At 40.8% G+C, this 16,892-nt stretch overlaps 1 protein-coding gene across 2 annotated transcripts in view; it reads left to right on the top strand.

Annotated features, from left to right (window-relative positions):
- ephb1 (EPH receptor B1) overlaps window positions 1-16,892 on the top strand; it is a 184,737-nt gene that overhangs the window by 125,623 nt on the left and 42,222 nt on the right. For both annotated transcript variants that reach the window (XM_085389992.1, XM_085389993.1), the window contains exons 6-7: window positions 6,061-6,185; window positions 14,578-14,740. In XM_085389992.1, the coding sequence (XP_085246118.1) occupies window positions 6,061-6,185; window positions 14,578-14,740 (288 nt within the window). The remainder of the gene's footprint in view (window positions 1-6,060; window positions 6,186-14,577; window positions 14,741-16,892) is intronic.

Raw genomic sequence — 16,892 nt, forward strand, 5'->3', positions numbered from 1 at the left:
ACAGTTATGTAATCTCTACTATAGCTTTTGAGGGACTTTCCAAAGATGGATGATATACACCTTTTTTGTTCAGATCTTTTTCCAAGAAGACTAAAAGTTGCGGTATCTCTGCAGTAGTTTTGACCATTCCTGTTTAACATTAGTTATACCAACTTCATGCTGGAGGAATCACTGCGAAACCACAGCCTCAGCTTTGTGGCACACATGCAAAGTGGTGCTTCACCTCATCTATATTCTACAGTTGATTAATTGCAGAAAAAAAAATAAGCTTTTCATTCTTTCATCACTTTGTCTCGTGCTTCTGTCCCGGCCCATCTCTGTCCCTCCTTCTTTTCTCTCTCTCTTTCTGTCTAAGTCAGAAGCTTGGAGGCTTTGACTTTGATTAATGGTGAGCCGAGCTCTGCATTAAAAGCCAGGGGCTGTGAGTGAGGCCAGATAAAAGTGGAGCACAGGAGCAAGGGATGGGAAGGATGGAGGGGGGAGGGAGGAGTGCAGGACACAGTCACCAATCACTGTCACCATCATCGTCCCATGGTGACAGCGGGGGACGCAGTTGGTGGGGACAGCGGTGCTTCATTGGGCTGAACCTCACCCTCATATAGGCACGACACATTGTCTGTGACAGGCTCTTCACACGTAGCCTGGTAGGACCCACATACATGTGCACATGATTTTTTTTTTTCCTGTTCTGCTTTTCTTCTCCGAGCACAGTCAGTATGTCCAGTGGGACACGGCTGTTTTAAAAAAAAAAAAAAATCCCTCTCCTCTTCAGAGAGGGTAGTGGAAATGTATATTATAAGGGTACATGTTAATATCACATTATTCCAGTTGAGCTGATGTTTGAGTTCACTGAGAGTCTGTGTTGTGCTTTTGGGAAACAACAACTGCATTAGTGTTGCCAAACTTAAATTGGTTAAAGGAGTAATAACAAGAACATCTCAGCTCTTGTATTGTATGAGATCCTCTAGCACTAGTTAATGAACATAAAAGGCTCTGATTGGATGTTGTTCCTCCAAATTGGCCATCAGTGACGCACAACACCTGAATCGCTGGGAAAAAAAGAAAAAACAATTTCATTGTTTTTCTGTATGAATTTGGTTGGGACAAGGACTCAGGGCTCCCCTCTTCTTCTTTTTTTTCTTCTCTTTTTTTGCTGCAGTAATTTCTGCGTGGAGTGCCCCTCCCTGGGGTCTGTCAGGAACAGTGTGTGCCTGTGGCCGGTAATTGATAATGCGGCCCAGGCAGCCCTAGCCCTGGTCAGTGGAGCGTGAACTAGCCTGAGAAGCAGAGAGGCTGAAGTGCACTGAGGTGAAGCTTAGCCCTTACACTCTCTGTCTAGGGTATAGGAGCAGGAAAGGTGGGGGCAGGAGGTGAGAGCCAAGAAAGGCAGACGGAACAAAATCCATTCACACTGACAGGATAAACGGAGCCTATTCATTTGTTCAACATTTACATTTTACAAAATTATCTGACATTCACATCAAGAAATACTAACCCCAGTCGAAGCTGTCGAATAACCTTGGTTTTCTTAGAAAACAGGATTTACGTGCAAACACATGTAAAAAGGTCAGAGGGTTTTTTCCCTACTATAACTTGAATGCTTATGCAAGAGTGAAGTACACAGAGAAGCAAAAGAAATGGAATAATCACCAAGGACTGTGATAAAAAGATGACTTAGTTGAGAGAGGGTGCCATTTGCTGCCTTTTGAACAGAGGAGTTATTCAGCAAGATGTGAGTGGAGACCAGGTGGAGTGATGACTAGGCCTCAGCGAGCAGGCCAAGAGCCAAGTGGCTGATAGGTGCACAATGTAGAGCATGGGCTTGTGTGGGGCTGTATTTATGCCTGCAAACATGGGGGTGAGGATTTCTTTCCAGGACTATATGAAACACCAAGGCTTTGAACTTACATGAGCAGTAGGCAGAATATATTTTATAATCAAAGTCACTTGTGTCTTCACAAATTGGTTTGATGAGTAACTCTGGTTTAATTCATCCTTTAACTTTTAATTAGAGTCCATTATAGCAGCTTGAATTACTTTATGATGATGGAGTTAAATCTGGGGCATATTTATGTATGTCATTCCAGAAACTGATTTGTGCATTAAAGCTAAGCAGTCTAATTTTTTATTGAATAATTTGTGCTGCTTTTGTTTAAAAAGAAAAGTTTCCTCCTGGATCACAGATTGATGCATTTTACAGAAATAAGAAAACACATCCTGGTGCATCATTTATTAAGAGTCTGACGCTCAGCAGCTCCAAAGTTGTGAAAGAGCAACTACATGTTTGGTCAAAATAAAGTTTTAAGTTGTGTCTTAACTTTCTGATCTTTTGTGTTATTTCTGTGCAAATGAATGCAACTTTACAGCTTAAACAGATTTACAGTATCTACAATGGGATATATGGATGTGCAAAGTAAAATGCAGCATATGCTCACTGTTTCACTTTGCAGCACAGGCTTCAGTTACTGCAGCCTTGTGATTTGTGCCGTAGTCCTTGCTGCACTCTCTGCAGCACAAAGACAGCTAAATAAAGAGGGCTTGGCTTCTTATTGCTGCTTTGATGCCAAATCCAGCTGAAACAAAATGTGATTATTACATATGTTATTATATTATAATTCTCCGCATGTTACAAATTGAAATATTAAACTTTGTGGCCTCAGTGTCCAAGCACAGCTCTGATTGATCGTGTCACAGGTAATAGCCTATCAGGAGCTCCATTGCCACATGACTGATCTGTCCCATTACAGCACAAGTAATCAAATCTTTACCGTTTTCTTTTAATCCTCCCCTAATTTCTGATTCAGACTTCTGTGTGGAGCCTTTATAGAGCCTATAACTTAACTTACATTATGGCAGACATGGTTGGCTACATTTATGCGTGTGTATGGTTACACATTAATCACCGTGCTGGAAGCGTATAGAAAAAACACGAAATGTTGGGACATTTTTTCCCCCTCTGGGTATCCGGTCTTAATAGGAGGATTCAATGGCGCTACACTGGCCAATTACAATAGTTACAGGTCACATCGACCTGACGTGTAGTTACATTTCTCGAGAGGTGCGTGTCAGGTTATGTGGAAGGTTAGTGTTAAAAAGGGTTTCTGCTTACGACGTAGGTTTCCCGCAGAAGTCTAAATCAGACATATCTGGCATGAAAAGACATTGTGGTAGCCTTTGGCTTGATTCTTTGAGCTATTCTTTCCATCTGTTACCAGACAGAAGCACAATGAGACTCTTCTGTCCTGTCTTTCTTGAAACCTGAAGTAGTATTTCATTTTGCTCTGGGCTCGTTTGTTTTTTCCCCCACACAGAATTCCAGACCTTTGGAAAGTAAGCTCCAGCCAGAGGAAGGCAAAATGGGTCCCACGTGGACCAAAAGAAAGAAAACCCCCAAAGCTTACAGTCAATGTGACACTGTTTGTGATATTTAAAGTCTTAATGGGATTACATAAATTAATACTACAAGCGGGAGTAAGAAAAATCATTGTCAAAGTAGCTTAGATACTGCATTCAGCAACAACACGACACAGATTCGCTAAATAACAGCAGTGACAAAAATAGTAAAAGAAGTAATACTAAGCAGTAAGACAACCTGAGGGACACCGCATCAGCATGCGACACCTTTTTTATTTTAAACGGTAAAAATAGGATTTAATTTAATTTCAGTTCAATTCATTTTACTTCACACTTGTAGTCCATATAGATTAAAAGCATGCTTGCAGCTGATCAGATCCCGCTCTGGTTCACACAGAGGTCTTATCTTGAATTTAAAAAAATGTCTTCTTAGACTTTCATCTAACTTAAATTCAAAGATATAACACAGCACGCAAACATAAGCGCAGGCACATCGGCATGCACACACAGCGCAAGTTTTATCAAGTTTTATTTATAATACAATCTCCGAGCAACATGTGAAGCATGAAGAGGAGCACAGATGATAGCGGTATGACAGTTGCCGAGGGCAAAAAAATATGAGATGAGCAGGAAATTGCTTACTGTCGGGGTTAATTGACAGCCCGTGTGTGTGCGTTCAGGTGTACTTGGGCTGAAGGATGGAATATACGGTGGAGCTGGGTCAAAACAATCACGGTACTATAGTGATTTGATTTTAAAGGGTTTCATTACATGAAAAAGATGCAGTTCATATGCAAACAGGGGCATTGTTTGTATTGACTCCGTCTTGAATATACTGGCTGGGTGCAAAGCTTGCTTTTTTTTCCCTTTCTGCTCTATAATTTGGTTCACTAGGACATCACTGATACTGATATCGCTAATAATAGAGTATACTGTTGCAAGTGAAAAAAACAACAAACAAAAAAACCCAAATCTTTTGGAATTACCAAGATGTCTGCATTGATTAATCATAATATGAAATGCACGAGTTTCGTATTTATTTACACAGTTGAGCAGAAGATACAAATACTGTTATGCATGATAGGAAAGAAGCCAGTAAGGGTTTTACAGGACTCACCTTTTCAAATGCAACAAGCAAGTGTACAAGAAATCAAACAAACACAATCTATTTGTATATAATTCAACTAAATGAAAAAGAGAAAACTCATAAATGGTCCCAAGACTTTTTCCTTAATAACACAAAAACTGATTAAATGAATAATATAAAATGCAAAGTGATTTCTACTGGGTCTATTTTCAGTATGTATTATGTTGGACGTAACAGCTGCTTATGCAGAAAATGCACAATTTCCCTCGAAGCTGATGGTTTTGTAATGACCAGATTTTCATCAGTCAATGTTTTTTACTCAAACCTGACTGAATGAAAACATCTGACTTTAAATTCACTGCTGTGGGGTCACATACTGACTCACTCATTTATAATAATGGTTCAATTTCCTGTATGAATAAGTGGCCAAGTATGATAATTTTGTCTCATCAGTTTAATGATTTTAAGCCTTAAGTGCTTTTTTCTTTAAAGGCAAAAGTAATAACGTGTATTTACAGTGTTATCGCTGTAATATGCCTCGGCAGTCCTCACAATAACTTGTGATGCAAATTGTGAATTAATATAAAAATATTTTTACAGAACATAAGATTGATCAGTATAAAAATGTGCAATATTTTCATTTTTTTATAACCCAAAGGTAGCAAAGACACTCAGTGTCTGTTTTATTTAGTTTTACTACCTATACTCTCACTGAATTTTCAGGAAAAAAAATGTTTATGAAATTTAATAATGACAGAAATGAAAACAAGTTGATATTTAAGTTTTTAAGTCTAAGTTAACACAACTGTGTGAATGAGTAGTCGTGAAAGAAAAGGGAGAACTGATCCAGTGCATCCTGTAGAGGCTACACTCATGCTCCTGAATTCTCTGCCCATCAGCGGACAAAATCTAACACAATGGTAGCGGGACACTTGCCAGGCTCGTGGTGATGGACCATTCTGGTAGCCAGAGTCCTGCTCGCTCGGCCCAAGTCCACGCCCACAAATCTCGGCCAAAATTGGCAGATCTGTTTTGGCTAAAGCCAGTTTATATTTGGTCCTGCGGTGCCAGAATATGGCAGAGAGCAGGCCTAATCGCTCTAACTCAGCTGCTTACCTGCTTACTAATGAGAGAGGCAGTTGCACTGTTTAAGCCGCTCGGACTCTGAGAAGCATACTGATGGTGAAATAGTTCAGTTTGTATTTGTGCAGCAGCGTGATGTTTTATTTGCACATGTACAGAATTCAAAAGTGCACTATTTTTTAAAACATAGACCATCATGTTTGAAAGTATTTGGATTGAATTATTGAACTAAATGCACTAAAGCAAATCCCCTAACTTTAGAGAAAGCGCTCTGCATTTGAAGCCACATTTTCTAACTTCACCTCCAGGTTTCATGAAATTGAGCCTTGAGGACAGACAAACATGCACAGAACTGAGCAATTCAGCTGTTTAGTCAGGCTACCCTTGCTCACCAATCTGTTTAATTATCTTGAATTTGAGTATTTTTGAATAACCACCTACAACCAACAAACACTTGTGGGCGAGAAACATGTGTAATTAAAGCCGGTTATTATAGAAATGCACTAATTTTGTCTTACTTGTTCTGTCTCCTCCAGCTCCTTCAATAGTTCCCATCATGCACCAAATCAGCTCCACCATGAATAGCTTCACACTCTCATGGCCTCAACCAGAACAGCCAAATGGCATCATCCTCGACTACGAGCTACGCTACTATGAAAAGGTAAGTGTGTGTGTGTGTGTGTGTGTGTGTGTGTTTCTGTAATGGCTGAAGTTCTTTTACTCGTGTCGTCTACTCTGCATATTCAACTGCATATAAATCCGCCCAAAAACCAAAGCTCTCCTTGATATCTCTGAGCTGAGTCCCCCTGGGTTGATAATATGTTCTTTCGCTGTGTTCACTCTGCCTCTCCCACTGTTCTTTGGTTTCGGCTGCTGATGAAGCGAATAGTTTGACCTCTGCTCCAGGCCCACTCTGCGTAGTGCAGCAACCTGTCCCACTGTGAAAATGCATTGCATCTGGAGGGAGTCACATCGACCCGTCTGCTCACACACAATACGTCTGCTTTATTAAGTCGCCAGTCCTACCCCACGGAGCCTCTGCTGCACAAGTATTGACCTGTAGGCTTTTCCCAAGGCCTTGAACATAATGATACTGAGAGATTGGAGACTTTAGCTTTTTTGTTTGGGTCCTTGTTTGTCCTCCTCAAGCTGATCGATAGGTATAGCAAAGTTGGTTGTGCAGTTTGTTTTTTTTCTCTCCAGTCCTTGTCATCCTAAGCTAAGATTTGGTGCACCTTCACTCATGTTCTGCTTTTCAAATAAAAGATAAAAAATCAATATAGTTTTATCAATGTTTTTTTTTTTATTCTTTTTGTGTTGAGTTATTTACTTCACACAAACTCATTTTGGCTAAGGCTTTGCGATCAATATTCACAATCCCACCTTAGAATAGTTTTGTCACATTTAGCATTTTCTATCAGAGAGAACAACAATCATGTTTTTAAATAGTGTTTGCAGTTGGACACTCAGTTATCCAATATTAGCTGCAGCGCTTGCTGTTTTCCCCTCTGGCATTGCACAGGTCATGAAATTGAATCTGATTGCGATGGCCCTGAGAAACCTTATCTGCCAGACAGCTTAGTGTCGTGTAAATAACACTTATACAGCCCCCCCCCCCCCCCCCCCATTAGCTCATGAATATCAATGAAACCTAATCCTATTGATGTTTATGCAGTGCATCCTCACACAAATAGACGAGCACTGCGTAATCACAAATTAGTGAATTAACAAGGACAAGGTTGCTAATTGTACTGGGATAGCTCAGGTGACAGAGAGGTTGTACTCGACCCTGTCTGGCTCAGTCTTAATGCACCTACATATACCCCTATGTTTTTGTGTCTATCTGGAAAAATACTTCCCCGTGTGACTCTGAGTAAGACACAGAAGGAGAGTCAGAGTGATTGCTTTGTGACACACTGGGCTGTGAAGATGAGATTTCCACTACGGTGGTCCTCTTCTGACAAGCTGTATTTTGGATCTGACGCAGCTTTTTATAGGTTCTGAACAGACACTTCTTCAGCCAGCCCTGGCTGTCCAAAGTGTCAGTGTAGATGTGTTTTTATGCCTGATTAAGCACCAACCAACCAAAAGTGCAGGTGGTTGAAGTTTTTGGCCAAAAGAATCAAATGAAGCTAAATGGATTGAAGTGTAATTTCCCAGCCTGCTAAATTTCCCTATGCACATAAGTGCGTAATGCCATGTAGATTCTCTCTGTCACACACCTTGGCATGGCTTTCTCGTGAGTTTATCTTCCTTGCTTTCTTGCCCATTCTGCTGTAAAGTGATGATGTGGCCTTTTGAATATGAGAGTAGTAACACTGTTATGGTTATGGAGTTGATTTTCTCAGTGTGCCTGCCACAGTCAGCTAGTCCTTAGCACAGCAAAGCATGAGCTGTCTTTCTGCAAACTCCATCTCCCCGGGAGCCACATATAGTCACTGACAATGGCAACTTCTCTAACAGCATGGCATTGTCACATTTTGTGTTGAGTAATACTTCAGGTTGTTCATAAAGGAATGATCTACTTCTCTCACAACCTCGTCATAGTACTTGTTCGATACAAGTTTAGTTCTTGTACGCAGGTTTGATTGTTTGCTGTTTTGTTTTTTCTGTGACAGTGCAATACAGAATGTCATATGCAACAGTGATTGGACTGGTTCTTGATCATTTTTAAAGGGAGATATACATGCAAGGAAAAGTACATGCTCTGTGATGTTGTCTGCTGAGCCACCAGGACACCCTCTGGGGCTACAGGACTCAGGCTTAAAGCATGTCTGCTTTAAGTCACTCGCTGGAAAAGCTAAAAAAAAATGTAGTCATGCTGTCAGTGAAGCAGAATGTTTGCACAGATCTTTAGGTATTTCCTTCTTTATTTTTATTTTAAAATAACTGCTTTTGGGAAAGAAATGTCTCAATTGCACCGATGTCCCATATACAATACTGTGGAAAAAGTTTCGAGCCACATTATTCTAAATTTAAAACGTTTTTGAGCTTTAGAAATAAGTGGCAGCTTTTTCACTCATTTCCAGTACCGGTACTTGTACCTGACAATTTTCTGAGGAATGTTTTTGTTTGTTTGTTTAAGCTACTCGACACTGACCTGTGAATCATTCAAGCATAAAAAAGGCAACTAACTCAAGGGATGAACCCGTGTTGTGTTTACACATAACAGACAACTTAGCAAAGAACCAATTTTTAAATTACTAGCAGCGCTTCGCCAAAAACGTATAATTTGTTCCCATTTCTTTAGTTGAATCTGTAAAAAGTGACAGTTTGACAGTGATTAAATATTTTTCGCATCAACGGAGTGATTCCCAGAGGTATTATCTGAAAAGTTGGCATATCTTGGCATGGTGCGCAGTTTATCTTTAAATATGCTGAGGAAAATGAACAAGTGCAGGACAAAAGAAGACGTAGCAGGCCTAAAAACAAGCTGCAGCAGCTGAACAGTATCTGAAAATCACATTCTTAAAAAGTAGGAGGAAAAATTCAGGTGAAAGATGCATCTGGTCCTTCAGTTTATCCTTCTACTGATTGCCGAGGTCTCATTAGTGAAACGGGGAAACAAGGCTGAGTTGTGCCAGATTACAAAAGAACTGGACTAAAAAACAGTGGTAACAGGTTTCATGGAGTGATGAATCCAAAGAAACTGAGTGGAAAGCTAAGAGAGTTCAGGCTGTGTTGAAGCAGAAAGGTGCTCAAAAACTCTTCTTTATGCCTTATGAACTGTTTTTCCGTGTATGTTTGCACATTTCATTTAATGATAAGCAACATCACTAAATGAACAACTTAATATTTATCATTTCTGAAAATGTACTGCTATATAAAATGTTAACAGTAATGATAATCGTAAAGCTGCAGAATAAGTCCAAATTTTCCATATATAGTAGAACTGCAGTTTAAGCTGTAGCTGCATATATAAAGCTGTTGGAAATGACTGCATTTTGACAATTTCACTTGAAACCTCAAGAAAATGCTGGAGGCTGTTCTCTCAACAGGCTTCGCTCACTTCTTCAACCTACCTTCTCATTCCAGAGTAAGCGGTCTCAGGACTCTGTAAATTGGGAAGCAAGATTAAATGAGTCGAAGATTTGTTGAGAAAAAGTAGAATCGCATGCTCTCGTTCTCTCCATTTTTCTCAGACCCCTTTTCCTCTGGTTGCCTGAAAATTTGGGGAGGGTGGAAATAACGCAGCGTAGCGGAGGTCAGGCCCTCCATTAAGGCTGGAGCGGAGCAGCCACCGGCTCTGGTTACTGATTGCTCTGCTGGTGTCAGAGAGAGGATGTGTGTGTGTGTGCCGGGATCTGTGTGTGAGCGAGTGTCAGTGTTTGCGTGTCGGCAGCAGTCCAGGTGTATCCATTCTGGATGACAGCAGTACTGTCATGCTACGGTGTAACAAATTCGAGAGCAAATGCAAGTTTTATGGCATGTCACTATGATCTGCAACATACTGACCATTAACACTTACAACTTTTTGGGGGGCAGTCTTACTGCAAATCTCACCTTACATATAATTAAAAGGTCCTCAGAAGAAGTAATTGGGAATGCATGTTATTCCTTTGTCTCAACTACAACACTTTTATGGACACACACACTAAAAAAAGTTTTCTTTTTCTTTTTTTCTTCTTTTTTTTCTCTCATTGGAACTTATGCAGCACTCCCTCAGTCCCTCAGCAAGAGCGCACTCTCTTCTTTTCTCCCTCTTTGTTTGTCTCCCTACTCACTTACCGAAGCCTTCTTGTAGGTCTCCAGGTGAATGGAATGCATACAAAGAGAAAAAGAAAAGGTGCCTACCTACAAAGAACAAGAAACACTCAAAGAGCAAAAACAAATAGGTTTCCCTTGAAACTTACATTAGATAAATTGAATTTTCTTGCTTGTCTTTTACCATCCTCATTAGTGTTAAACATACAGCTTTGCAGAATCGCAATGAAAAACAAATGCGAGACCCTTTTTGTGTGGGGATAAAATTTGCTCTTACACTGGTTTAACTTCTTTACTTCACAAAATCATTAAGAGACATTGGGGGTCTTTAATGTCGTATTTTTATCACGACTATTTTACAATTTAAAAATAATTACCATTTTCCTTTTAGATTAGAATTCATGAGGCAGTGGTAATTATTTGCATTTGGAAATAAAAACTATCTACTCTCTGAGATTTAAATTGTTGCCCCCTACTAAAGTGGTTTTTTCCCAACCTTAGGCAATACATTTTAATTGGGAACATTAATAGAAGAGTTTTTTTCTTCTTCAAATATCAAAATTTTGTCTTATATACTCCCCATCTTTCTCTTTATGTGCGCGTGTGAGTGCACCCATGTGTGTGAGCTTTTCAATAAGACACATGGTACTACCAAGTTTGTCTCTGTGCCAAGGAGCCATGCTGTCCATTTTTGGTGGGGTTTTTTTTGTTTTTGTTTTTTAAAAACAAACAAACTATGTGTACTTTGAGAGGTGTCTGTGTACACATAGTTTGTTTGTTTTTGCAGACCAAGTGAAGTGAAGTCAAATCAGGCTTTTTTAAATAGTCTTATATGACTACCACCTATAACAGACCCACAAGAGGAATCGTTTCGATTCAGAAAGTCACACAAAAATACAAATTTCCAGAAGTGAAAGGATGACAAGTGGCCAAGGAAAACTGGCACTAGAAGAGCAACTGGGTGTGTATTGGAATTTGAAAAAAAAGAAAGAAGTGACAGTCTGTTAATACCAATACAATTATAATTGCTCTGGTAGTAATACAATAATTCTAATAAATATAATAGATTCTCCATAAGAACTTCAATTAAAACATCCAAATATATGCAGTGTCACTACTTTATGTTAGTCATGTAGGTGGTAGGTTATAATTAATAGACATGTGCTAGTGTATTAACAACAGTCCGGACAAGACACATCAATAAAAATGAATCGATTAAATCTGTGAACAATATTCATGAGAGAGTTGCCTCGCTAAGTGTGTTTCGGTGATTTTATTACATGTCATAGAGCCCAAACTCCCCATATTGCTTACTCTCTGTCACCCCTGGCAACGCTTTTGATTGGCTGCTCCGCCATCTGCCTTCCCACCTGCAACTTTGTCTTTATTTAGCAAGTATGGGTGTGGTCCTCCTAATCCTCATTTGACTGGCAGCAGGGGAGGACCTCTCATACCTGGAAGTCCCTCCTGGCATGGGCTTTCATTGGTTATCTCCTAACCTGCTGGAGTGCCAAATGCCAGCTCATTTTAAGTAGCAGGTGTGTGTGTGTGTGTGTGTGTGTGTGTGTGTGTGTGTGTGTGTGTGTGTGTGTGTGTCACATAATCCCCATTTGACAGGCAGCATGAAAGGGCCATTGCTAGCTGGGGCTCCCCCAAGGGATGCTTGCCCATTGGCGATTTGCCATCTGTCTGCTCACCTGTCCCCCATTCAAGCTCAGCAGATGGGGGTGTGATTCAGGGAAATTCACGATGACTGATAAGCAGGAATAGGCAAATCTTGACCCCAAGTGGTCCGCGTGCACTGAACCATATCTTGGACCAGATGAATAGGTGACAAGGGTTTCAGTCTCTCGTGGGGCTTCTTGTGTTTCGCACCTCTTTCAAATGCACAAGCTGCTCCTCTGAAGTCAAGTTCCACAAGTATTTGTATGCAGCACACTGGTGAAATGACAGTTTGTGTGATCTCATGTACAAAAGGTCTGTGAAATGATTAAACTCTCTAAACCAGTTACATCCAGCATTGCGTTTATAAATATCTCTTTTCTCTCAGAGATAGAGCGAAAGCCTGTTGGTGTGATGCTCTCCCATCCCTGGCCCAAACATTTGTCTTCATCAAGCTCAGAGTGTCCAATAAGAGTTAATGTGATTGCTCACGTTATTATGTGGGGGGGGGGGGGGGGGGGGGGGGGGGCAGATTTCATAGCTGTGTTTACCTCGTCTGCTCAATGACAGAGCAACTGGAATGATTCAATTACACCAATAAGATTGGATAATGATTTTGATGTGGGTTCCTTCTGCCTCGAGTTTCTTATCGCTTCCTACCATCTCCCCCCTCCCTCTCTACCTTTATTTTTTTTTCTACTCCATAGTGTTGTCATTTTTTTTTCTCAAGTTTTCTCTGCATACTCATACATGTTTTGGAAGTTTTTATTTAGCATTAAGCATGAGTTTACTCATTACACTTAAGAAAAAGTTGCCTATATTTACACTGCACTACTAATTCAAGGGAAATTGGCCCCTTTGCATTGAGCTGCCCTTTTCCTTCTCTACTTCTGTCAGCATCTAGCTATCAGCAGCTTGCAGTGGTGGGGGTTGTGTAGGTGCAGTCTTATTTTCTGGCTGTCATATTCACTCTGGGTTATGGGAAGGTGACAGGCCATAGTCATTACTGATCCACAATAGCAGAGTCCCAGACTACACTGCAGCAGACTGCAGACTGCCTCTGTAAGAGTGAAAATATAGTAATGTGCAAAAATCTTCAGCCACCCCTCATTTCTATATATTTTGCTCCCACTGACCAAAGTGCTACAAAATAAAAGTACGCAGAATAAATAAATAGATAAACATAAAATAAACAGAATTGATACTAAAACGCAAAATAAAAGCATCAGTAGAATACAAGATAGGATTAAACATGAGTGAAACAAAAGGATAAAAAAAAGAATAATATACAAACTGCGTTAAACGCCAAGCCGAAGACGTGGATCTTAAGAACGAATTTTGAAGATTAGCAGTGAAGAGGCCCGTCTAATAAGAAACAGCAATGAATTCCACAATTTGGGAGTTGCTATGGCGAAAGCCCTGTCCCCTCTGAGCCTCTGCTCCTCGGCACATCCATGAGCAGCTGGTCAGCTGAGCGACGGGGAAGGGCAGTGCAAATGCAGCAGCTCAGAGAGGTAGGGCGGGGCAAGGCCATTTAATCACCTAAAAAACAAATAAAAGAATTTTAAAATGAACTCCGAAATGGACAGGCAGGGAGGATAAAACAGGGGTAATATGCTCTCTTTTCTGTGGTCCAGTTAAAAGTCAGGCTGCAGCATTTTGCACCAGCTGAAGACGACACCAACATATAAAGAATTACACTAATCCAACAGAGTTGTGATGAAAGCATGGATTCATGTTTCAAAGTGACTTTTCTGCAGAATGTTTTTTTATTTTTGCCAGTTGTCTCAGCTGACAAAAGCTGGATTTCACCACTGGATTTCTATCCTAAATAGATATTCCAATTCAAAAATCAATACAAAAAATAGAGGGGAAACACGTTAAATTGAATGTTGCATGGGACGTGCAAGAATTTTTAAGCTATTCCTTTTCATAAACAAGTAAAATACTTACTGCCAGAGGAATTGGATTGAAAAAAAAATAAATAAAAATAAATCAACAAAAGCAAACCCACTTCAAAGAACAAAACTGAGGATCAAATGTTCAAACTTCTTGCAGTAATTAAATTACCTCATGAAGCACATCACAAGCGACAAACCACGCAGTGGCGTTTTTAATGTTCTGACGTAGTGATTTCTCTTTGTAAACCGCAAGAAACGATTGCCTTTAATTACAATATTGTGCATGCGTGTAACTGTATAAATGCTTTTATATTTTACACAGTGTGTTTTAGACCGCGTACGTGCTCTGTCGTGGTTTGAAATTTTATTTGAAGTTCAAACTGGTTGAAGCCTTTTTAAAAACTTGTGTACAAACATATTACCACTGTCTGTTTAATACAGCATTCACACCGAAGCCTTAAGGAGAGCTTTTGCCTCGTCGCTCCTGTCTGTTGTTTATCTACTCTTCTCTATATCGACTTCTATTCTTTCTCTGTCACTGATGTTTTTCAGAAGCACAGTGCATTTCCTGTAACATGCGACTTAAAATTTCTTTTAAATTCGGGACCATTTCTCCTTACTATTACCAGAATACGTGATTCCATCATAAACTTGGTTGTTGTATCTCAAACTTGCCAACACTGGACTTTTCTGAATTCTGCATGGTGTGATTTAATCCTTTCATCTTCTGACATCTTCTCATGAAGTTATCTCTAACTTGCTGCCTGTGATCGTTGCTCTTTTCAGGACCATGCAGAGATTAACTCCACTATCCTGCGGAGCCAAACTAACACAGCGCGTGTGGAGGCCCTCAGGCCGGGTACAGTCTATGTGGTACAGGTGCGCGCACGGACTGTGGCTGGCTTTGGCAAATACAGCAGCAAGATGTGCTTCCAAACCCTCACAGATGGTAAGGATTGCAGAGCCAAGAGAAACAGCTCTCCTTCCCTCTCGCTCTATCCTTCTCTGTCTCGTTTGTTTCGTTTCATGCACAATAGCTCTCTTTTTTTTCTTTTTCAGATGTTCTTCTCTTTGTATTTGTTGTTGCATTATTATTAGTAAGTGAGATAGAGGAGAGGCATAATGTTTGATTGCGCTTCCTATTTCTACAGCTAAATTAATTTCCCTCACAGTCAGGTTTGAGTGTGTGTGGGTGCTTCGGATACGTTGAACACCGAGTGTCTTTTGTTTGTGCAACTAACTGTGCTTGATCCAAAATGCTTAGCTAATTGGTTTTTCACCCAGCCCTTCTGTTGCTGGAGAGTTGTCCCAGAATGCGTAGCTGTGATTAGTAGTTGATGAGAGAAATTTTCTGCCATGCATGGCGGGGGGTTGTTGGAGAGAGAAAGGGCTGAAGATGGGCGGTAACACCTGGTGAACTGGCAAGGCTGGGGTTCATTTGTGTATGTGCAGGAAGGCGTGCTTGCAAAGAGTTGATAGCTCTGCCAGGCAGTTAAATTGTTGGAAAATCACATGGCTCAGTCAAGATGTATTCTGCTGGGTTTTCATAAGCGCAAGGCAACAAAAATAGCAACAAAAAGAAAGATATGAACTTATAATTGCCTTTCCTACGTTTTTATGTTCTGCATAAGATTTCCACTCTTTGTACCGTACTTGATGGCTAGCCTACAATGCTTATTTGGCCATAATTCAAAATACATTAAAGACAGGAGTGACATTTCCAGACTCGCTGTTAAACAGCAAAGATTACAATGAATGAGATGGTGATGATCTTGAGGGAGGGGAAGATGGGAAGCATGATGATGGTAATTAAGCCAATCATTGTGGCTATTTACCTGTGTGCAGAGCAGATGTGGCACAGTCACTGCCCCATTTACTCTCCCCAATAGTTCCGCATCAGCTTTCCTTGCGTATGAAACCATACTAGTGAATGTGAGCACATACATGCGCATACTTGATGCTCGCCCACACCAGCACAGCTTAGGGTTCATCTGCTGGCTGGCTGCTACAGCACGGCATTCGTCGAAGCAAGCAGCAACACGCCAGAGGACTGCCGGCAACAACACCCACATCTCTGCCGCCTCCGCCTCTACCAGCCCCCCCCCCCCCCATCAAACCTGCTTCATTGCCCCATGAAGACAATAGAGGCACTCCACGTCATTTTTCGCAAAACATATAATCTCCTGTCTCTTCCCGTCAGCACGTTTTCATTCACCTCCACGAGGTGTCATTTTGCCACCAGTGGATGCGCAAACACACAATCAAACAAATCAAAAGCGACGGCGCAAAGTAAGGTGTGACGGAAAACAAGTGATTGGAGTATTGGTTATGTGATTGATGCCACAATTCTCTAATTGGCTGAGGCCTCGAGAGTTAACTGATTGTAATGGGAGCGTATTTGCTGTTAGAAGAGGTGTCTCTGTGATTTTTGGCTGTCAAGAAAAGTCAACATTCTCGTATGGGCGCGTGGTGGGCAGGTGGGGGGACCTCGCACATCTAATATACACTGAAAGAGAACAAGAAGACTACCCTAAAAGTTTGAGTAGCTGGAACAGCATTCTTACTCTTTCCTTGATTCCTTCCTTTGAAAAATGTGTGAGTTGAAAGAGTGAGCAATTCCTGTCACATCCAGTTTCCACATATACTGCAGCTTTCACACTGCTTCGAAGATGCATTAGTTCTCACTTTATCACTTTAATCCAATGGGCCCATTCTACACGGGGGATTGGATTTAGAAGCTGCTGATTTGCCTGCAGCATGCTAAATCGTGCATTGCTTTAACTACAGTGTCTGCTGATGCCAAAGTCACAGAAAGACATGCTCGCAAATAGATAACCAAAAGATTCTGCTGTGTGGTATTTTTAAGCAGGCATTTATTCTGTCCCCTGAACTACCACAGTCAAAAACATGTTTGGGCTATATGTGCGTGATTGGCAGTGGATGACTTCCTTTCAACACCATAGAAACAACATTCCTAGGTGCATTTTCTTGTCCGCGCCTTTCAGACAGCTATAGCAACAGAGAAGGCGAGCTGCCCTCCTCGCTCTTTCTCACAACCAGCTTTATGATTTTTCTCTCACTCTCTGTCTCTCTTCTGATTT

The sequence above is a fragment of the Rhamphochromis longiceps genome, linkage group LG18, assembly GCF_057381845.1.
Source record: "Rhamphochromis longiceps isolate RC_006_pf linkage group LG18, R_longiceps_female_GT1.1, whole genome shotgun sequence".
NCBI lineage: Eukaryota > Metazoa > Chordata > Actinopteri > Cichliformes > Cichlidae > Rhamphochromis > Rhamphochromis longiceps.